The sequence below is a fragment of the Pseudonaja textilis genome, chromosome 2 (assembly GCF_049901715.1).
Source record: "Pseudonaja textilis isolate UNSWEBS1 chromosome 2, rPseTex1.2, whole genome shotgun sequence".
In the NCBI taxonomy this organism is placed as follows: domain Eukaryota; kingdom Metazoa; phylum Chordata; class Lepidosauria; order Squamata; family Elapidae; genus Pseudonaja; species Pseudonaja textilis.
The window spans coordinates 14,475,154-14,499,296 of NC_141991.1; the positions used below are offsets into that span (position 1 = coordinate 14,475,154).

The window sequence follows — 24,143 nt, forward strand, 5'->3', positions numbered from 1 at the left end:
AGTTGTTTGAAGGGACCCTGAAGGTCTTTTAGTCCAATCCCCTGCTTGAACAGGAGATCTTATACCATGATGGGAAACCTATGGCACGTGTGCTACAGGTGGCACGGACAGCCATTTGTGCCGGCATGTGAGCTGCAGGCAAACTTACCTCACTGCTCATGCGCACGCCTCACAGCTGATTTTTAGTGGGTTTGAGGCCTTTTTCGGCCTCCCAAAGGCTTGAGGAAGGCTTCTGCAGGCTTTCCAGGCCCAAAACTAGCCCCGTTTCTTCACTTCCTGGTTTTCTGAAAATACTGGAAGTGACGAAACGAGGCTAGTTTTCGGCCCGCAAAACCTGCAGAAGCCTTCCTCAAGCCTCTGGAAGGCCGAAAAAGGCCTCAAACCTGCTGAAAATCAGCTGTGAGGTGCAGTGCAGGTAAGGGGGCAGCAGGTGTGGGTGGGGAGTGCACACGCATGTGTAGGGGCCGTGAGGGGCACGCATTTCCTTCTGGGTGCTGGTATGCGAGTGTGCAAGCGCGCACACAGTTTCCGGCACAGGAGCCCAAAAAGGTTAGCCACCACTGTCCTATACCATTCCTTCCAGTCTCCATTGTATTTTTCCATCACAACGATCTTGGGCAGAGAAAAAGCAACGGTCACCCAACCAACTTTCCTGTCCAGAGGAAGAATTTTTTAAAAAATTATCCCAGTTTGGTGCTGCCTTAACTGCTACACTACACCATCTCTGATACAGTTCTCGGAGGTCTTCCATTGAAACATTTGTCATTTCTAACTACAGTTGTTCTATGAAGGTCATTGCAACACATCTGTGTAGGGTAATCTTCAAATTGCAGCCATTCGTTTAGGACCATTTGAAGTTGCAACGGCACTGAAAAAAAATGACTTATGACCGTTTTTCACACTTACGCCCATTTTCAGCAACCCCCGTGGTCACATGATCAAAAGTCAGGCACTTGACAGCTGAGTATGTATTTAGTACGGTTGTAGTGTCCCTGGGATCATGTGATCCTCTTTCGTGACCTTCCGATGAGCAAAGTCAATGGGAAAGCCAGTGTCAGGATTCCAGCAGTTACCCTCATTAAATCATGAGTCTCGAGCCAAACTTCCAGAACTTCAAAAGGATTTATTGGGAGTTAACATGCCCGGCACTGCCTGGGTGTAGCCGACTCTGAGACACATAATTCATTGTCACCCTTGACCCTGGTTTCCCCCACCCCACCCCCTGGGTATATCATAATTCATATTCCCCAATGAGATACGCCCATAGCCAAGAGTCATCCATCATGCTCTCCAGTTAGAATTTTGCATGGGAGAAACTTCAGTCACCGTCTTTGAAAATTATTTATGAAATGCACTTTTGATTTCCAAGCTACCTCGTTGCTCTTTCGAACCCCTTTCCCCCACTCCCTTTCTGTTGGCAACTCTAAAAAGACCATAGAAATATTTTATGAGTTGCTAGCCAGATTCAGTTAACCACCATGTTACTGACTTAACAATGGCAGGGATCCCCTTAACAACTATGGCAAGATAGGTCATAAAATGGAGTAAAACTCACTTAACACCTGTCTTATTACTTACCAATGGAAATTTTGGGTCGTACGTTGAGGACTACCTGTATTGAGGAGGAGGAAGAGGAGGGTTTGTTATTGACATACCATACTAACCTGTCAGTCTCCTTCCATGGATCTCCAGCTACGTAGTCCCCACACCTGGGACCTGAAATATCTAGGAATTTCCCAGGGGAGTTTTACCCAGGCAGGAAGTTATGCCGACCTCACCTTTTTTTTTCCACTGGGGAAATGTAGCTTCACCTGGAATTTAGGTGGGGTAGACGGATTCCTCCTTTTCTCAGGAATAAAATGTTTGAGGCTCCATTTTAACTGGGACGTGCAGGCCAGGATGAGGCTAGCCTAAAATTCAGTATTGGATTCTGACAAAGACAAGAACAAAGGACTTGAGGGAATAGTTTAAAGGCCAGAAATTAGATGGGACTGAGATCTACAAACTCAGCCAAAACAGTAGAATGGGGAGATTCTAGCCCAGTGTTTCTCAACCTTGGCGACTTTAAGATATGTGGAGTTGAAGTCCACACATCATAGAATGGAATGGAATGGAATGGAATAGAATAGAATAGAAAATAGAATAGAAAATAGAATAGAAAATAGAATAGAATTAGAACAGAATAGAATAGAACAGAATAGAAAATAGAATAGAATAGAATAGAATAGAATAGAATAGAATAGAATAGAAAATAGAATAGAATAGAATAGAATAGAATAGAATAGAAAATCGAATAGAATAGAATAGAAAATCGAATAGAAAATCAATAGAATAGAAAATAGAATAAAATATAGAATAGAATAGAAAATAGAATAGAAAATAGAATAGAAAATAGAATAGAATTAGAACAGAATAGAAAATAGAATAGAAAATAGAATAGAATATAGAATAGAATAGAATAGAATAGAATAGAATAGAATAGAATAGAAAATAGAATAGAATAGAATAGAATAGAATAGAATAGAATAGAATAGAATAGAAAATAGAATATAGAATAGAAAATAGAAAATAATAGAAAATAGAACAGAAGCTGAAGGAATCCTGGAGGTCTCCTGCTTCAGCCCCGTGCTCAAGCAGGAAAACCTATACCATTTTAGATAAGTGACAGTCTAGACCAGGGTGAGTTTGACACCCCTGGTCTAGACTCTTCTTTAAAAACCCCAGTGATGAGACGTCCACAATTTCTGAAGGCAAGCTGTTCAATTGGTTAATTGTCCTCCTGCTAAGATGTTACCTAGCCTGGTAATGAAATGTTTGGAAGTCAACCCACAAGCTTGGAGAACGAACTTTCACCCTCATCCTACATCCGAGCTACAAATATTCACCACTGTTGCATATGTTTACTTCTCTCCTGTCATGTTCCCATCATACGCTAAATAATAATATAAGCTGTTAAATGGATCCAGCTTTTCCCACCAACTTTGCTTAAGAGCCGTGGTGGCGCAGTGCTTAGAATGCAGCATTGCAGGCTATTTCTGCTGACTGCCGGCTGCCAGCAGTTCGGCAATTTGATCCTGACCGGCTCAAAATTGACTCAGCCTTCCATCCTTCTGAGGTTAGTAAAATGAGGAGCCAGATTCTTGGGGAGTAGTATGCTGACTCTTTAAACCTCTTTGAGAAGGCTGTGAAGGGAATAGGGAGTGGAGTGGAGTAGAATAGAGTAGAGTAGAGTAGAACAGGAATAGAACAGAACAAAACAGGAATAGAACAGAATAGAATTCTTTATTGGCCAAGTGTGATTGGACATACAAGGAATTTGTCTTTGGTGCAAAAGCTCCCGTGTACATAAAGAAAAAATAAAATACATTCATCAAGAAATGCACTGTGAAGCGGTATATAAATCTAAGGGTTTTTGCTATTGTCAAAGGCTGGCTGGAAAGGTTACAAATGATGATCTTACGATCCACCAGGGTGCTGCAACCATCATAAATGCATGTTGGTTGGCCAAGCGCTCCGATTTTGATCCTGTGTGAGCCTGGGGATGTTGCCACGGTGCTAAGCAAGAGGACCAGTCATGAATTCCATTTTTCAGTGCTGTTGTAACTTTGGACAGTTGCTAAAAACATGCTTGTAAGTAGAGGACTACCTGTGACTCCTTGCCCTTATTCCTGTTACAGTTGGATATGTGGAAACGGGCGAACCTTGTGCTCCTTCAGATGATCTTTTGGGATGTGTTCCTTTGGTGCTGATAACATTTCTCGGCTGGTAGACAGAATGCTAATAATTACAAATCTGTAATTATATTCCCCACGTGCATTGGATGTCACGTTCATAGGAAAGGCAGGTCTGTTTGGAGAAGAACACATCCCCCAAGAAGACAAATGGTGTACCATGAGATAGTGGTGAATGGGCGTTGGTAGAAGTTACCCTGAACGCCCTTTCTATCTGTGCTGTGAGAGAGCCCAGGATGAGTTGACTCCTTCCTATGACGTCATTTAGCTGAGTCTGTACTAAGATATAAAAGCCAGCCCCCGGGAGAGACCCCAGCTTTGGCGAAGAGACTGAAAGCTTTGGCGACAGACTGAAAGGGGTCTCTGAAAGCACAAAATGAATACAGAAATATGACTTACCCACTCCGGACGAATCAAGGGAGAGCCTGGGCGCTCTCGCAGCATAGATAGAAAGGGCGTTCAGGGTAACTTCTACCAACGCCCATTCTCCTCCATGCTGCATCGAGAGCCCAGGATGGGACATACCAAAGCTTGCATGTCCACGGGTGGGTCCTAGTCATGCTCATCACACCGACTGTTGAACCACTCGTTGAAGCACCCGTCTGCCCAAGGCTACAGTCGCCGAGATGGTAGTGTCTGATGAAAGGAGATGGGGAAGTCCATGTGGCTGCATGACAGATCTCCTCCAAGGGTGCTTGGTTCGCCCAGGCAGCAGAAGTGGCCGCGCTTCTGGTAGAGTGCGCTGTCAGACCTTGAGGAACCGGAAGGGCCGCAGCTTTGTAGGCCTGATCAATGCAAGATCTGACCCACCTGCTAATAGTAGGAGAAGAGGCCTTGTGCCCCAAGTGAGAAGGGAAAAGGAAACAAACATGGCTTCCAACTTTGTGAAGGAGGAAATGCACTTAATGTATATTCTAAGAGCCCTTCTTATGTCTAGCGTGTGCCACTGCCGCTTTAAGTCATGTTGCGTGAGGGGGCAGAAGCCAGGCAACACAATGTCCTGGGACCTGTGAAACCAGGTGTTAACCTTTGGAATAAATGAGGGGTCCAGACGGAGAACAACCCTATCATCGTGAAAGGAACAAAGGACCTGTCTGATGGAAAGAGCAGCGAGCTTGGATACCTGCCTGGCTGAAGTGATGGAAACGAGGAACACTACCTTCAGAGTCAGGAAACGGAGAGACACTGTTCTAAGGGATTCAAAAGGAGGCTTCATAAAGGCATTAAGGCATTAAGGTCCCAGGAAGGATACCTGTGAACCACCGGTGAGTGCAGGTTGGAAGCCCCTTTCAAAAACCTCCTGACTGGAGGGTAATGGGATAAGGAAGGAAGCGAACCCCATGAAAGAACCGAGGAGAGGGCCCCAACCTGCCTGTGTAAGGTGTTGGAGACCAAACCTGTCTCCAAATCATGCTGAAGGAATCTAAGAACCTCAGCCAACTCAGATGAAGCAGGAGAGAAACCCTCCATAAGGCACCATTGGGAAAGGGCCTTCCAGGTGGCATCATAGATGCACCTTGTAGAAAGTTTGCAAGATGCCAGGATAGTGATGATGACCCCTTCTGGAAGATCAGCCTCCTCTAGCCGCTGCCGCTCAAGTGCCACACGGTCAGCTTGAGCCACTGGGGCTCTGGATGGAACAGAATCCTCTGATGAAGGGAGATTAGATGGGCTGGGATCCTCCAAGGAGAAGCCACCGATAGGTTGACCAGGTCCACAAACCAGGGTCTCCTTGGCCATAGGATGCCAAGAGGAGGAGCTCCGTTCATTCCTCCAACATCTTACGAATTACTGCCGGAATGATGGGAAGCGGGGGAAAGGTGTAGAGGAGACCTTTGGGCCATCTGCACCGAAGAGCATTGGTCCCCTCTGCTCCCTGGCAAAGAAACCTGGTGAAGAATCTGGTGTCCTGGGTGTTTTGAGGAGTGGAGAAGAGATCCACCTCCGGCATTCTGAATCTGAGGGAAAGGTCCCTGAATAGAGATGGAGGAATGGACCATTCTGCCTGGTCGACTAGGCTCCTCCTAAGCCAGTCGGCCTGGGAGTTGTCGACCCCAGAGATGTGGTCTGCCGAGATCGACAACAGGTGTTTCTCTGCCCATAACCCCAACCGTAGAGCTTCTCCCAAGAGGGCTCTGGACCTCGTCCCCCCTTGCCGGTTGACATGAGCCATTGCAGCCAAGTTGTCCGAAAGGACTAGAACATGAGAGCCGGTCACTAAGTGCCTGAAATGCTTGAGAGCTAGAAAAACTGGCTCTGAGCTCTAACCAATTTATGGGAAGGGTCTGCTCTGACCTGGACCAAACGTCCTGAGCTATCGTCCTGAGCTATCTGGCCCTGCATATGGGAACCCCAACCCAGGAGGCTGGCATCAGTGGTTATCGCTAGCCTGTCTGGGACTCTGAACAGAAGTCCCTACCAGATTGGGGAACGCCACCAATTAAGCTCCTCCTTCTGGACTGATTGGGTGCGTTGCCCACGTCTTTTTCTCTTATTGGGCTTAAGAGACTGTTCCACTGGGGGTAGGGAGGGAGAAAGCTCTGCCTGAGCCTTATCTTGCTCCATTTGTAGAATAAAGGCTCTTGCAATGGAAAGAAACTGTTTGGAAATTTTTGTATTAAGCCCCTTAGGGTATAAATTGGCCCCTGGGCTTACAAAATGGCCGCTCACCTCGTGGTGGAAGGCTTCAATCCAAGACAGCCGCTGACTAGGGAAAACAGGCTCCGAGATCGAAGAATCGCTCCTTAGGCTATAAAGAGCCCCGAGCGAAGTCATCAAAGGAAAGGGCAGCCTCCGTCCGCACGATCAGCTGGCTGACGCTGTTATCGGTTTGCTGATCGCTTTTTACGACCGCTCAAACCGCAGGCGTGGGGGAAGGTCTACAGACGCTGCCCAATTTGCCCGAACAGCGCTCTGGCAATGCTGCTCCCAACGTTGCAGGAGAGAGAGAGCCCTGCTCTCCTGGAAGAGCAGCTGCCCAGATCCCTGGGAAGGGAGGAGGTTTGAAACGAGGAAAAAAGATACTGAAGATCGCTGGTGATTGCTGTCTAACAGAATGCTTTCAGAGACACAGCTACTGACTGAAAGGAGCTGAGTCAAAAGCTGGGGTCTCTCCCGGAGGGCTGGCTTTTATATCTTAGTACGGACTCAGCTAAATGACGTCATAGGAAGGAGTCAACCCATCTTGGGCTCTCGATGCAGCATGGAGGAGAAGATAATGGTGAGCCGCCTCCAGGAAATTACACAGTCACGCCTATGGTCCTCAACGGTTGACCTTCACTCTAAATCTTTAAGCTTTTAATAACATTTCTCTTCTTTCAGATGGAAACTTTATGAGATCCAACTGCCAGTATTAAAGAATAGGGGTCAATAAAAGCTTTTACACAAAATCCTTGGCAGGCCTAGCTTGTTGTAACAAAAATACCATCATTCTTCAAAGTCACATTATTCCTTTGTGGGGGGGGGGGGAACCCAGATCTGCTTTGTCATTTGTTACCACACTGGGGGATAGGGATAGGAATAGGAATGGAAATAGAATAGAATAGAAAGAATAGAATAGAATAGAATAGAATAGAATAGAATAGAATAGAATAGAATCTAGAAAGGATCTTGGAAGTCTTCAAACAGGATACTCTATTCTATACCATTTCAGACAAGTGAATAAAAATGTGGTTTTTCTTGCATTTATTTTTAAACCCTTTTGCATGCTTGGGACAAAGTAGGTTTCCAGGAATGAGAAGTATGATTCCAGCCCATTTCCTTAGGCTGTCATATTCAAAAATGTTACAGGTAACATATGGTGGGAATAAACAACTTGGAACTCTCCAGATGTTTTGCAGATGTATCCGAGCCCCAGACCAAAGAATCCATAGCAAAAGATTTGGGAACATTTGGAGAATAAAGGTTTCCTCTGATAAAACACAGTAGATACAAACTCAAGGTAAACCGCACCTAACTTGATTGCAGGAAATATGACTTCAGCAACAGAATGGTCAATGTCTGGAATACTCTACCTGACTCTGTGGTTTCTTCCCTAAACCCCAAAAACTTTAACCTTAGACTGTCTACTATTCACCTCACCCCTTTCCTAAGAGGTCTGTAGGGGGCGTGCATAAGCGCACCAACGTGCCTACCATCCCTGCCCTATTGTTATTTTTTATTTTTCTTATATGTATCCATTTCATGTATTCATAACTATGTTTATGCTTATACCTATTATCTTGTAAGCGATTGACAAATCAAATAAATAAATAAATAAAAAATTGCAATAAAACAGGGCTTTATAAAGACATCAAGAATTGTAGATGATCAAAAAGTTAATTTTCAGTACCAGAAGTACCCATTGTTTTATTTTGCTTTTATTTATTTGAATTTCTTAGCCATCCAATTCCAATAGATTCTGGACAGTGTACCTACAGGACAGATAGTCTTCGACTTAAACAGTTCATTTAGCGTCTGTTCAAAGTTACGACATCATTCTTTAAAAAAAATGACGTGATCAGAATTCTAACCTGAGCTGTTCTGACACGTGATCAAAAGTCAGGTGCTTGGCAACTGACTGATATTTATGACCTTTGCGGTGTCGTGAGATCATGTGAGCATTTCTTAAGAGAGGCAAAACTCTCTTTAAGAAATCTCTCACTTAGCAACAGAAATGTTGGGCTCAATTGGTGGTCGTAAGCCGAAGGACTATCTGTAGTGAATTTTGATAGGTTTGTCACTATTTAAATTAGATTTTCAGTAAGGAAGGAAAAAAAAAAAGAGAGATTTTGAACAGCATCTTAGGAATTGTTTTAGGATGTAGAGTAGAGTAGAATAACTTTATTGTCACTTGAGTGCACGCTAATCAGCATACATTAAAATGAAATTTCATTGCACACAGCTCTCAAAGGGTCTCCACCTCCAAACATACACTACACAAACATGAGAAAATAAATAAATAACTACAAAATTATGCATATAGCCACATATATTATATGACACAGAGAAACAACACTATCTAGTTCAGATGTATACGTGTACATGGCAAGAAAAACGAATCTTGCGAGTTTACCAGATGGATGGCATAGGGAAATGCTTGAAATAGGTACTTCGAAAACTCCTCCCAGAGGGGAGCGACAGAAACAGACCATGAAGTGGATCTGCGGGGTCACTAACAGTGGTTTGAGCTCTAAGCACATAGGGCTTATAAGCACTATCCTGAATAACAGGAAGCGAACTTCCTATAATCAATCTTCTATGCTGTCCTCACTACTCTCTGTAGGGACTTTCTATCTGAGGCACTGCTGCTATAATTTCCTGGGTCTTTTTTCTTTAATATCACAGCAGATTTTGATCCAGTTATATGGATGTATGTTTTCATGTTTGTTCGAGATTAACATAGACGTTGGTAGTCCTATAAAGGTAGTCCTCAACTTACAACCATACAATCATTTAATGACTGTTCAAAGTTACAGTGGCACTGAAAAAAAAAGGAACTTGAAACCAGTTCTTGCACTTAAAACTGTTGCATCAATGCCACAGACATTTAATTGCCATTTATGGAAACCCATCTGGTTTCCGACAAGCAGTGAGGAAATCCAGATTTACTTAACAGCCGTGTCTGATTCACTCAATGATCACAGCAAAAAGGTCATAAAAGCAGGTATCTTGCCAAGATATCTCTTGCCAAGATATCTGGGATTTACCTGTCAAAAGGACAGCTCTCTTGCCAAGTTATCTGGGATTCATTTTGGCTCGTGGCTTCTGAGAAAGTTGGTGGAGTGCCCTCTGGGATGACCTTTGCCCCCTGAGGGATGCCTCCATGTGGTCTTGTGATTTCCCCCTGGGTAGTTGGCGGGGATAATTTTTTCTGGGTTTTGGAAATTGTAGAACCTCAAATCAAGGCTCTCTTTTTGGAGGCCTTTCCTGGATGTGGAGGAGATAATTTTCATCCAGCCTCCAGCTCTCCTTCAGTAAAGGTTGTTGGGTCAGTGATGGGAACTCGATCGTTTGGCATACCCTTAAAAAAAGTGGACTGGCAGGATGACCCTTTTCAATTGGGCTTGAGATCTAGCTACAGGGTACTCCTTGACTTATAACCATAACTGAGCCCAACATTTCTGTTGCTAAGTGAGACAGTTGTTAAGTTTTGCCCTGCTTTACGGCTTTTTTGTCATTGTTGTTAAGTGAATCGGTGCAGTTGTTAAGCTAGTTACATGGTTGTTCAGCAAATCCGGCTTGGACTTTGCTTGTTAGAAGGTCTCCAAATGGGATCACATGACCCCCAGGACACGACAATTGTCATAAATCTGAGTCATCTGAACTTGGGTCACGTGACTGGGGATGCTGCAACAGTCATTAGTGTGAAAAACGGTCGTCATAACTCACTTTGTCCAGTGCCGTTGTAAGTTTGAATGGTCACTGTACAGACTATTGCGAGTCAAGGACTACCTGTATGGAATTGGAACGGGGTTGGTGTGTACTTGGATGAGCCTTGTTGAGACTTGAATGGAGAGCAGTCTGTCATCTTGGTCCTTTTACAACTCATGGTGCAGTGATGGTATTCTACCGGTACGGCCCGATTCAGCTGAGCCAGTAGCACTGATGAGCAGCGGAGACCAAACCGGTTCTCTCCGCCACTCTGCTATTGGGCCCACCTGCCCGCCTGGGCTCCCATACTCACCTTTATCCACGGGTGGGATTCTACCAGTTCACACCTATTCGCTAGAACCGGTTGTTAACATTCTAAGCAGTTCGGAGAACCGGTTGTTAGAAGAAATTATTGGCCTAATCCTGTAAGGAAGGCAGGAAGGAAGCATTCTGGTGTTGCTTACGGAAACTGCCTCTCTATTAACCCTTATTACGTTCTTGGCAGGGCTAGACTTCCTGTCTCAGGAACTTCTCTAGAGGCTTTTTCCCCTCCTTTGCTGGTACTTTGCTTGTGTGGAGTGACCATTCAAAGTTACAATGGCACTGAAAAAAGTGACTTATGACCGTTTTTCACACTTAGGACTGCATCCCCACAGTCATGAGAGGCCAGGGGAGGAGATGCGTGCCTCAATGTGAGTGATATTGAGTTGGCCGCACCCAGCCAATAACATGACCACCAAGACACGCCCACCCAGTCACATGATCACCAAGCCACACCCACCACCTAAGCTATTCCCACAGAACCGGTTGTTAAAAAATTTGAATCCCACCCTTGCCTTTATCCTCTCTTTTTGAAGTGCAGCTGCTTTGCACGGCACAGCAGAGTGCTGCGCGGCAGCTGCTAAAGTGACAGAGAGTGCAGGCTTGCAGGAGGTGAGTTGGACCGCCTCGGTGCCCGCGCACGTAAAGTGTGTGCATGCACACAAAGTATGCCCACCAAACCACGCCCACCGAACCGGTGGTAAAAATCTTTGAATCCCACCACTGTCATGGTGGTTTTCAGTACCACCAATTATGGTTTTGTTCCTGGCCTATGGGCAGGACTTAAGAATTGGTGGCATTGTTTCAGGTTGGTTTTGGACTGACCGGACCGATGGTTTTCCAGAGAACCTTCTTTTCGGATGCTGAGTAAGTCTTTCATGGATAGACTAGACTAGACTAGACTAGAATAGAATAGACTAGAATAGAATAGAATAGAATAGAATAGAATAGAATAGAATAGAATAGAATAGAATAGAATAGAATACTTTATTGGCCAAGGGTGATTGGACACACAAGGAATTAGTTTTGGTGTAAATACTCTCAGTATACATAAAGAAAATGTACATTCGTTAAGAATTAAGAATCATAACGTACAACACTTAATGATAGTGATAGGGTACAATCAACAATCAAATCATACTAGGAAACAGTCAATATAAATCGTAAGGATACAAGCAACAAAGTTACAGTCCTACAATCACAAGTGGGAGGGGATGGGTGATAAGGAGTGATGAGAAGATTAATCATAATAGTAGTGCCGACTTTGTAAATAGTTGAACAGTGTTGAGGAAATTATTTGTTTAGCAGAGCGATGACATTCAGGGAAAAACTGTCCTTGTGTCTAGTTGTTCTGGTGTGCAGCACTCTATAGCGTCGTTTTGAGGGAAGGAATTGAAACAGTTTATGTCCAGGATGTGAGGGGTCTGTAAATATTTTCACAGCCCTCTTTTTGACTCGTGCAGTATACAGGTCCTCAATTGAAGGCAGGTGGGTAGTAATTGTTTTTTCTGCAATCCTAACTATCCTCTGAACTCTGTGTCTGTCCTGTTGGGTTGCAGAACCAAACCAGACAGTTATAGAGGCGCAGATGATAGACTGAATAATTCCTCTGTAGAACTGGATCAGCAGCAGCTCCTTGGGCAGTTTGAGCTTTCTGAGTTGGCACAGAAAGAACATTCTTTGTTGTGCTTTTTTGATGATCCGTAACTGAATCCGGGTACTTTTGAGGGCAGCCTGAAGAATCTCTAACTTTGATGTTCTTCTGTGGTAGAGACACCCACTGAGGAAAATATGGAGGCTTGGGAGACCGCTCGGCTTTCTACCTAGCCCACCTCATCTCCGCATCATCTGAAATCATGATTTACAAAACTTCTGTAGCCCTTGGTGCCGGTTGCTTGTCAAGTCTTGTGTTGATCAATGATGAAAGGAATTCCTTGTCTCCACCCATAGGTGTTCTGTTGCTTCAAAGGAAAGGGGCGGAGCTAGGAGAAGTCCTTCTTAATCCCAACGTCCTGGCCAGAACCATGCCATAGAGCTCAAGGTCTCTCCAAGCACATCATCCAGAAGTGGGAGTGTTGCCCAGTAGAGGTGTGAGCAGGTAAGACTTCTGGGAAGACTTTAGGGTTTAGCTTGGGTGTTCCTGTTTTAACTCCCGGAAAATACTGTCTTCACCGCTGGAGACATCTGATAGATGCAGACCTTTCATGTAACAGCATGTCATTACCACAGTTGTTAGTGTGGGTAGTGCTTCCAAGAAATTATAGGTTTGGTCTTTGAAGGTTACTCCGTATTCCCAACATGCTTGGTGTAAATTGTTTATATCGGAATGAGACCTAATGTTGAGCATAAGGCCTGCCAGCTTGTTTTAAGCCTTGGCTTTGATCCAGAGTTGTGTGTCTTAATTCACTTGATTGTGTGTGTGTGTGTGTGTGTGCAATCCATCAGAAAATCAAAGTCCTGTACTTTAGGTGGTGTTTCTCTTCATTTCAAACTTGTCTTTCTTTTAACCAAGGGATAGCAGAAAGGGCCTCTGAGCAATTGGAATGAATGCGTTGTTTGTGATACAGTTTTCCAGATGTATCTGCTCTTCAGTTTTAATATAAATACATACAGTAACACGAATATCCATGGAAATTCTTAGTCATCCAGGTCGTGGTTGACTCAAGGGTGCTTTTTCAAAAGGCAACTGGACTTCTCTTTTCCATATCATGGAGTTGGAGCGGGGCTATTTCCCTGATCGTCCACACAGCTGTTTTTCAACCCTTGTTCATTTTTATTTGAGTTGTCCTTAAAGCATGGAATTCCGAACAATATGAGAGCGATCAAACACTCCTGTTTTGTGTATGAATTAAAAAAGAAAACCCCCAAACTCGCAAATAATACCAAAGCTCATCAAACAAGACAGGAGCGTCCAAGTTGAGGTTAAAAAAAAAAAAAGTCAAAATGGCATCTGCAACCAAAATTGTGCCTTCCCCCCCCTTTTTTGTGATGCTAAGACTTGATCTCTGGCCATTATCTTGTCTTGTATGATAAGTATCTTCCGCAGATATTCTCTTTTAACTGTGAGCTTCATATTTTGGGCGGATTGCCTCCTGCATATTCATTTGTTTACAAATAACTTGCTCAGCCTAAATGTAGTCATGTTTCCAGGAGTAACACAGATTCCCCGTTCTGGCCAAACAGAGATTAGCAAACATGCACAAAGCATAGTAAATATATATATATATATATGGAGTTTCTCAGTCATCCAGCTCACGGTTGTCCCAAGGGTGCTTTTTTCAAAAGGCAACTGGATTTTCTTTGTTTTTCCTCGAAGACGTTTCGCTTCTCATCCAAGAAGCTTCATCAGAACTTCTTGGATGTACTTTGGGGCAAAGCATAGTCGTGACAGTGTATGTCATGTTCAAAGAGTTGTGTGTTTCTGTCACCATCAAGCAGAGTTGGGAAATCTGCGCCAAATCCCAGAAAGAAAGAACCAGTAGGCGGCAAAAGATCAACTAGTGCAGCCGTGGGATCCTACCTTAGTCGCTACCGGTTCGGTGGTTGCGCGCCCCCAAACACGGCACCCCTAACAACAACAATCAGCTGAGAGGATAAAGAAAGCTAGGGGTGACCCTTCTACCCTCCCTTGCACTTTTCGGTCTTTTATCCTCTCAGCTGATTGGAGGCTTTTTTTTCCTCCTCTCAGTTTGAACTGTACTCCGTATTGTTGTGTGTCGTAATTGTTTGGGAAAGCTAAATGTTCAAAGGAACATTTTCGGATTGGCTTTGATCTACATGGATCCCTGAATCTTGAAAGCCTAAATGCACTTCTTCTTTATCTTTGTGTTGAGCTAAGGAGGGGCTTGTTGTCAGAGATGTTTCCTCAGATTGCTTTCTTGGCTAGGGCTCAAATCCCTCTTATCTTATATAGTTGCCTTGATGGCTGCTCTTCATTCCCTCTGGCCAGTACAGCTGCGCTTAACAAAACTGGTAGTTGAACTCCCTCCTTAAAAAAAGGTTCGGATACAGGAGGAAGGTCCCACAGTTTGGCAGGTCCAAATCTCCCCTCATCCTCTTCAACTGAAGATTTTGGCGGTCATAATCTATGTATATTTTAAAGCGAAATGTCACTCACGCACAATCACAAAATCTCCAGAACCGTAAAGCCTACAAACTTGAAATTTGGCCCTGATGTTGCTTCTAGGTGTTCACTGAGAAAGGGTTTTTTGAAATGACCATCAGAGCATTAGTACTTCCTATATTAGTATTAACACGCTCTGATTCTACAGAGTTCTACTCCCTCTCCTCACCTGAAAAGAAATCTCTTCCAAATGCAAAACACAAGCAGAGGAGCTTCAGTTTTATGTTCACAGCAGCAGCAGCTTTAGTACAGAGCAGTTGAGCTAAGACACACCCAGGCTCCTTGCTGTCTCCTTCTCGCTCACACAGCAAATACTGTTTCAGTTTCCAGACAGCCCTCAACTCTCTCACACACTGACAGGACGCTAGCCAGATTAATACTGATAGGTAGGCAGAGGCACATTTTTCCCCTTATTTTCCTCCCCAAAAACTATGCCCGACCACATAGTTTTGTAGCGAAGCACGGGTATCAAGCGAGTCCAATATATTTAGAAGTCACAAAATGAGAAAGTCTGAGTCAAAGTTTCGATACTCACTTTGTACATTTTGGCACCTATGTACAGGTAGTCCTCGACTTACCACAGTTTGTTTAGTGACCGTTCAAAGTTACAACAGTGACTTAATGACACTTTTTTTCACACTGACGACCGTTGCGGCATCCCCATGGTGACCTGAGCAAAATTCATATGTTTGGCAACTGACTCATATTTATGACGGCTGCAGCGTCCCAGGGGTCACTGGATGCCCTTTTGCAGCCTTCTGACAAGGAGAGCCAATGCAGAAACCAGATTCATTCAACCACCCCTCGTACTAATTTAGCAACTTCTGTGATTCACTTAACAATGGTGGCAAGCAAGCTCGTAAAAGGGGGCAAAGCTCACTTAACAAATGTCTCACTTAGCAACAGAAATGTGGAGGCTCAGTTGTGGTCGTAAGTCAAGGACTACTTGCACTCTCTCTATTTCTCTCTGCTTAACCCATGTTAAAGGATTGCTGTGAAGATCAGTTCAAAATATAGTTTTAAGAGGCTTAAAATCCACCTGGAGTTTTTCTAAGGAGGAACTAGATATTGAGAAAAGATAGGCAACGCTTGGTTGAATATTCTAGATTACCTGACAGAGGTTATTACTTGGCAAAACCCAATATACTGGTCCTCACAGTATAGCATGTGTGAGCCTGGCCTATCTGAATAGACCTGCAACATTGTGTACATGCAAAGTTGCAGAAGGCTCTCCTAGAGAAATCCTGGCTAGTTAATTAACTTAATTAACTGGCTAGTTAATTAAGTTAATTAACTTAACCTTATATAGAACGTCAGACTTCTGCAACCTACCATCAGAAATATCTTAGGTCAATGACTGTAGCTTTCTTTTGGGGTACATTGAAATGGGTTTGGATCTGACTGGGTACCTAAACTTGGGTTTTACAAGCATCCGTTTAGTTTTTTTTAATAAAAGTTTTATTAAACTTTTCAAAGTAAAAATAACAAAAGAATTATCAAGAAAGAAAATAGTAAAGGGGATGGAGAGAAAAATAGGAAAGAAAGGTACAGTAAAATAAAACAAAATGTAGAAAGATGCACAAAAAGGAATGATTTCTGGTTCCTCTTAGAGGAGATAGAAATGAAACTTAAGTTCAACTCTAGAATTACAGATTTCTCTCTCTTTTTATGACCCCGTAATCCCTTGTATTGGGGTAGAATTGTGTTGACTGAATGGAGCCGAGCGTTTGCCAGTCCAATGCCCTTTCTGACTTCTATGTGAAGTTCACAACAGATATTTTCTCTTTGCACCCTGATAGAGAAGCATCTGTCTGTGCCTAGCATTGAACTCTCAGCCTTCTGAGACCACCGCACCATCTAAAAGCCACTGCACTTGTCTAAAATTACAGATTAATATCCGTTTTTAAACAGGGTATTGCTAATCAATAAATCTATACGTCATAATTTATTTATAAATAACAGATAACAGATAATCAGAGTTGGAAGGGACCTTGTAGGTCATCTAGTCCAACCCTCCCCCCCCTGCCCAAGCGGGAGACCCTACACCATTTCTGACAGATGGGAGTCCAATCTCTTCTTGAAAGTCTCAAGTGATGAAGCTCCCACAACTTCTGAGGGCAAAGCTGTTCCATTGGTTGATTGTTCTCACTGTTAGAAAGTTTCTCCTTATTTCCGGGTTGAATCTCTCTTGTTCAGTTTCCATCCATTATTCCTTGTCTGGCCTTCAGGTGCTTTAGAAAATAGCTTGACCCCTTCCTCTCTGTGGCAGCCCCTCAAATATTGGAAGACTGCTATCCTGTCTCCCCTGGTCCTTCTCTTCACAAGACTAGCCATGCCCAGTTCCTGTAACTGTTCTTCATATGCCTTAATCTCCAGTCCCCTAATCATCCTGGTTGCTCTTCTCTGTGCTTTTTTCAGTCTCAACTTCTTTTTTATAGTGTGGTAAAAGTGGATGAAGTACTCTAGGTATAGTCTTACTAATGCTTTATAGAGTGGTATTAGTACCTCCCTTGATCTTGATTTTATCCCTCTGTTAATGCAATTTAGGATTGCATTAGATTTTTTTGCTGCTGCTGCACACTGTTGGCTCATGTTTAGCTAGTTGTTCACTAAGACTCCAAGATATTTATTTTCTGTGTCCCATAAAGAGTTCAAAAGAGGTGTCTAATTGGTAATAAAGTTAGTCAGTATCTTTTCTTTAAACATCCATTTCTTCAATGTTTGTTCTTTGTTATATTCCAAGCTCTGGATTTTAGTTTCTAATAATACTAAGGGTCTTTAAATTTGAATGTGTTTGTTTATGGATTCAGATGAAGGGAATGCATTCAGGTCTTGGATTACGCTTTTGAGATGGAAGACAGATTTCTTCTGGATGACGCAATCTGTGCTTTTCAGCGCTGATTTGTAAGGGACACTGCCTGCTTGTGTTGAAAGTAGGTCAGTGGAATTCCTGCCCGGTGAGCAATAATAGCAGATCAGGGCTCACTTTCACATCCGTCCTGCATTTACGGACACCGAGTTGACTAAGGCAAATTATCTCCGCTTGTATGAATCCTGGTGCCTCTGTTTGAAAGAATAAATAGCGTAGTCAGGGTTGAGTTACTGCGAGAGTGATCAGAGAAAATATTGAAAGTAAAATTTGTTTTCAAGATATGCATGTGCATTGTTGCATTCACAGGGGCAATTATAATTTGTTTTTATGTTTTATATTTCTGATTTTTACATTGATAATGGGTAGATCTTTCCAATTACTCGTGCCTCATAGGTTACCGATCCTTCATTCTCTTCTCTTTTTTTCCCCACTTCCTGGTCAAAGACAAAAAGATTATGTGATTTATTTCTTTATTAAATTTATTTATCTTACCATGGAGTAATTGTAAATGGCTTACAATAGCCATTGCAATAGCACTTATAAACAGCTTCATGGTGCTTTCCAGCCGTCTCTAAGTGGTTTTTACAGAGTCAGCTTATCATTTTACGCACCTTGGAAGGATGGAAGGTGGCGTCAACCTTGAGCCTGGTGAGATTTGAACTTACCAAATTGCAAGCAGCCGGCAGGCAGCAGAAATAGCTTGCAGTACTGCACTCCAACCATTGCACTACTGTGGCTCGTACAGTATTAAAAAGACAAAACTATATAAATGAAATAATGCAGAAATTCAAAATACAGCACACAGCCCTAGCTAAATGATAGGGATGGAGGGAGGGAGGAGGCTGGGGTGGTTGGGAAGAGACGGGATCAGTTCTTAATCTATCAACCACCTTCAGTGTGATGCTTCCCCAAGCCAGCTGGCAGTACCAGGTCTTTTAAGCTCTTATGGAAGTCTTTTAAGGTCTTACAGAAGTCTTTATGCTTTACGGAATGTCAGGAGGATTGGATCAGAGAGAATTATAGAATGCATGCTTTGGAATGTACCAACATGAATTTAAGATGGTAAAATGTGAAAAAGAGTGCCCACGGGAAAAAAAGATGCTGGAGAGAATTACCTTATCCTTGACAAGCTCGATGCAAATAAATTGTCAACCGTCCCACTGGGGAAGACAGCAAAAGAAACTCTTTTTTTTTTTTTTTAAAACCAAGAGTATAACTTTACTGAGGAATTCCTTATGGGTGCAGAAGTGGAAAAGCCAGATCTAACTATTTCACGCGCAAACAGCATGAGAAAACTTTCGCTTTCCTCCCCTGGACCTTCCATTGCCCATTCTCCAACAATCGTTTTCACTTGCATCGTTTTGGGAACAGTTTGTCTGCCTCAGATATTCTCAAGCAATGACCTTGGGGTGTTGGATCCACCTCAGGCTTCCAGTCTCCACACTTTCACCCCAAATTTCCCTCTCAAACCTCCCTTGCATTCCAATGCATTCCCTTCCCGCTTCCATTAATATTGTCTGGTGGCAAGTGGGTTTTTTATTTTATTTTAGACAACAGAGAGGTGAATTCAGTAATTCTACAGCTGTCTAAATATGGTACATGTAGCCCACATTTACAATTTTGTTTCAGCCAGAGTGAGAATTAAGCCAGGGCCCTCTGACTACACGAACTCTTGAAATGAGTATTAGACTTGTATATTTATTTATATTTCACCCTTCTTAAGTGCCCATATTCCTCTGTAATGTTTCAAGCTGCCGGCCTGCCTACTGCTCCTAGGGGGGATGCATTGGAGATTAAATTTTCCTCTGCAGCCTTTTTAGGAAATAAAATGTGGAATGGTTATAACCTGAAGCTTTGATTCAAACTGCATCCTCCGGCCCAGAAAAAAAGCAACAAAATTAAGAGAGGGGGAAGAAAGCATTTAAGGAACAAGTGAAGGTGAATGGGAAAGGATGTCAACATTTGCCTTTGGAGTAAATAACAGGTGTGTTTGTGTGTTTGTGTTTTGTGTGTGTTTGTGTGTGTGTGTCCATCCAGATCCCCCATTTTGTGATTCTCTTTGACATGGCCGTAGACTTAATGTTTCCCGCTTCTAAGTTTGGGCAGTCACTCCATAATACACTGTTGAGCAGAGGAAGGAATTTCCGGCTTAAATGGACAGTGAGAAATCTCTTAGGATTGGGCTGGAGGTCAATTTAACCCTTCTCTCTTCTCATCCAGCTGGTGGGACCATGCCACACCACCGAGACTGTCTCCGGTTACTGGCTGCTTCCTGCCTCACCTTCCTCTTCCTCACGTTCACCGCCTCTTATAAGCCTGTCATCGTTGTCCATGGCCTGTTTGACAGCCCTTCTGACTTCCAGCTCTTGCTTAATTTCATCAATGAGGTGAGTGGGGAAGGCCGCGTTGATCAGAGTGACGGGGAATGATGGGAACCATAGACGTTGACCTCATAAATAATTATGTCTCTTCTCTCCCCTCCCCTCCCTTCCTCTCCTCTCATTCCTCCCCCCCCCTCCTTTTCTCTTCTCCTTCCCTCATTCTTCTGCTCCTTTTCTTCCCTCTGCTCTCACTTTCCCCTTTTTTTCTCTCCTTCTCTTTCTTCTCCTTCCTTCCTTCTCCTAATCTTTTCTTCACCCCTCCTTTGCCAGTCTGGGAGGGAGAACATCTGTAGTCACCCTGTCCTGATTAGAATCTGGATTAAGGTGTACTTTATTTTTCTGGGCCTCAGGTGACTCATTCTGGGCAGGCAGCAGACAGAATATACGTACTCCTGTGTGGAGCGATAAACAGGCTGATATTGCACAGGGATTGAGCTAGAAAATCTGGTTTTTCTGGGCAGGGGAAAATGAAAGCTGGGACTCTGAAGCTTCCAAATGCTTGTTTTATTGCCGTCCAAATGTCAATTCATGACTCTTCATTCTTTTATCCAGACCAAGCAACGTGCCACAAAGTACAGTTTTAAATCTGACAAACCCAAGCCTCCTTTTTCTTTAGCATCCTTGCAACCATGTATACTTATTCTCAGTGTTTTTTTCCCTCTCTTGCCATGTGAACTTAGAAATATCCTTTTGCCATTGTTTTAAGTTATACAGTCCATGAATCATCGCTGTTGATAATGTCTGAAACAGAAGCCACATCTTTGGTAAAAAGTTCATCTTGATTATGGAAATTCTGCCCAACAACGATAATTGTAATTTAACCTGTCTAAGTATCCCACCCTTTTTTCAAGTTCAGTCATCATATTCCTTCCTCTACCCCGTTTTTCCCTTTGCAACACCTTGTAAGGTAGTTCAAGTTGACAATTATAGTGCTACTTCCATACTCATCATTAATTGGTTCCAAAAACTATGAGTACCAAATAGATTTTTCCCATGAGGAATAATGTAATGAGTCACAAGACAGCTGACCCGGATAAGTTCTAGCTCGTGTGTTGAGTACTAAACGAGTACCAGGACAAAAAAGTTCATGTTAAAATGCGTTGAGTAACAAATTTGCTGAGTTTCAAAGCAATTGAGTATCAAGGAACCATTTTATGACTCAGTAGGACTATGAACCAACAACTTATTAATCCAAGTTTGGCCTTATCTAATCACTACATCAGGCTGCCTCCATACATGAAAGAAAAAGGGGAAAAATCACCACCAGAAGATATTCCCCCCTTCCAATCTTAGTGTGTCATCAGAGGCACTTTCTTCAAATTTCAAGGCAAAAGGAGTTTAGGAGTTCTGCTTTCTGCACAGAATGACTACAGTGGGTAGCTGAGGTTGTGCTGTGACTAGACGTTAAGCAAACCTTGTTGATTGGGGCAAGAATATTTTGGAGAAATAGATCATCAGATCTTCCCTGATGGAAATAAGGAATAAATTGGGACTAAGTAACAAATGTAGCTTTATGTTTGTGGTATTTGTATCTAGAAGGAAAAGAAAAGATTGGGATAGTGCAGGGCTTACATTTCCCCTTTGTAAATCTTTTATACGTCCCTCATCCTTTCTCGCTGTTGAAAGCTGTGTGTTGTTACTTTACTGACAGAAAAAAAGACTTGGTAATTCCTTTGAAAAAATTTTTTTATAGCACTGTTACATTTATGCTTCAATCTTCTTCCTAAAGGTTCAGTTTAGGTTCGGCTTCAGCCTAGATTTTTCCCAACGTCCAAGGAATGTGATAAAGGATTGAAAATATCTTGTGCTTTTCACCCCTGTCAAATTCCTGCAGACTCATCCAGGAACCAACGTTTCAGTTGTGGATTTGTTTGACCGAACAGAAAGCTTGAAATCTCTATGGATGCAAGTGGAGGGGTTCAGACAAGCGATTTACCCTATTATGCAGAATGCTGTTGATGGAGTCCACCTTTACTGCTACTCACAAGGTAATGGGGCTCTTGCTATGGCCAAAGAAAGGTCTGGCTCCATATAGGAAGGGGCTAACTGATAACAGATAATCAGAATTGGAAGGGATCTTGTAGGTCATCTAGTCCAACCTCCCGCCCAAGTGGGAGATCTCACACCATTTCTGACAAATGGGAGTCCAATCTCTTTTTGAAGGTCTCAAGTGATGGCGCTCCCACAACTTCCAAGGGCAAGCGGTTCCATTGGTTGATTGTTCTCACTGTCAGAAAGTTTCTCCTTATTTTCAGGCTAAATCTCTCCTTGTTCAGTTTCCATCCATTACTCCTTGTCTGGCCTTCGGGTGCTTTAGAAAATAGCTTGACCCCTTCCTCCCTGTGGCAGCCCCTCAAATATTGGAAGACTGCTATCATGTCTCCCCAGGTCCTTCTCTTCACTAGACAAGCCATGCCCAGTTCCTGTGTGATATGTTCTTCATATGTTTTAGTCTCCAGTCCCCTAATCATCCTGGTTGCTCTTCTCTGTACTTTCTTTCTAGAGTCTCAACATCTTATTTGTAATGCGGTGAACAAAACTGGATGCAGTACTCTAGGTGTGGTCTTACTAAGGCTTTATAGAGGGGTATTAGTAACTCACTTGATCTCGATTGTATCCCTCTGTTAATGCAACTTAGGATTGCATTAGCTTTTTTGGTGGTTGCTGCACACTGCTGGCTCATATTTAGTTGGTTGTCCACTAAGACTCTAAGATCCCTCTCACAGTTATTGCTAATGAGCCTGGTTCAGTGGAGTGCTCCTGCCCTAGCCCTTAGTCTCCAGTCCCTTAATCATCCTGGTTGCTCTTTTCTGTACTTTTTCTAGAGTCTCAACATCTTTTTCGTAATGTGGTGAACAAAACTGGATGCAGTACTTTAGGCGTGGTCTTACTAAGGCTTTATAGAGTGGTATTAGTACCTCACTTGATCTCGATTGTATCCCTCGGTTAATACAATTTAGGATTGCATTGGCTTTTTTGGCTGCTGCTGCACTTGTGATGGCTAACCTTTTCAGCACCAAGTGCCCAAAGTGCACGCGTGCACCCCCAAAATGCAACGTGTGCGTGCCCCGCGCATGCACATGCGTCCCCCCCCACAACCCTTGCATGTGTGTGTGACCCCCAGGGCATGCGCCCCACCCCCCCACTGCTTATGCATGGCAGAGACCTGAAGACCAGCTGGCTGGCAGGAAGCACGCAAGCACATGCGCAGCTGAGCTGGAGCGACGGCTCAGGCGCCCAGAGAGAGGGCTCTGCGTGCCACGTCTGGCACGCATGCCACAGGTTCGCCATCACGGCCCTATAGAGTTCAAAGCCTTCCTCTTTGTGTATGAGCTTCACCGTATCATCTTCTCCATATTTGTTTGAGCTGCAGGCCTAAAGCAGAAAAGCTATTTTGATACCATCCTGGCTTGCAACCCGGGGCCTAGATAAAACTGTATTCAAGAGATGATTGGACTGTACGGACACCACCCAGTCATCTTTAAACCTCCCTTCTTTGACCTGGGAGTTGAAGTTCACACATCTTCAAGCTCCTGAGGTTGAAAAACACTGGCCTGAAGCAATGTTTACCAGGGCAAGCATCATTCTGTTATTCTGAGGGCTGTAAAGCATTATAAAGCAGTATATAAATCTAAGAGCTATTGCTATTAGCTTGCATTTAGGAAGTTTGCTCCGTATGCAGATATCTGTAATGTTTGTCCTAATCTTTGATGCTACTTGTCATAATCTCCTTGCGAAACTCACAGATGTTTCCAAATCTGAAGAGAAATACAGTTACAAATTGTCCTCGACTTATAGCAGTTCATTTACTGACTGTTTGAAGTTACAATGGCACTGAAAAAAGTGACTTGTGACCGTTGTTCACGGTGATGACCCTTGTAGCATCGCCGTGATTGTGTGATCAAAATTCAGCTTCATGGGGCAACTGGTTCATACTTAAGACCGTTTCTGTGTCTCAAGGTCATGTGATCCCCATCGGACAAGCAAAGTCAATGGGGAAGCCAGATTCATTTAATAACTGGGTTACTAACTTATTGACTGCAGTGATTTGCTTAACAACCATGGCAGGAAAGGTCGTAAAATGGGTCAAAACTCACTTAGCGACAAAAATGTCAGGCTCGATTGTGGTCGTAAGCCGAGAGCTATCTGTAGTTCTTGACTTCCAGATGCAACTGGGATTTGAATCTTCATCGCTAAGCAAAGTGTGTGTCGCGCCTGATTTTTTGGACACTTTTTGCTACAGTTGTTAAACATTTTTAAGTGAATCACGTAGTCATTAAGCAGATCCAACTTCTCCCATTGTCTTTGCTTGTCTGAAGATTGCTGAGAAGGTCGCAACTCGTGACCACAGGTCTTTGGGGTGT

The 24,143-nt window shown here is 43.3% G+C and overlaps 1 protein-coding gene across 8 annotated transcripts in view; it reads left to right on the plus strand.

Annotated features, from left to right (window-relative positions):
• The window catches only part of PPT2 (palmitoyl-protein thioesterase 2), a 73,456-nt gene that overhangs the window by 31,746 nt on the left and 17,567 nt on the right, over window positions 1-24,143 (plus strand). For 5 of the 8 annotated variants that reach the window (XM_087928557.1, XM_026720076.2, XM_026720074.2 and 2 more), the window contains 3 exons: window positions 12,354-12,501; window positions 19,619-19,785; window positions 21,614-21,767. In XM_087928557.1, coding sequence (XP_087784683.1) covers window positions 19,630-19,785; window positions 21,614-21,767 — 310 coding nt within the window. In that variant the 5' untranslated portion in view covers window positions 12,354-12,501; window positions 19,619-19,629. Of the gene's footprint in view, window positions 1-12,353; window positions 12,502-19,205; window positions 19,383-19,618; window positions 19,786-21,613; window positions 21,768-24,143 lie in introns of those variants that run through there. The other 3 variants (XM_087928560.1, XM_087928555.1, XM_087928559.1) reach the window with 2 other exon arrangements.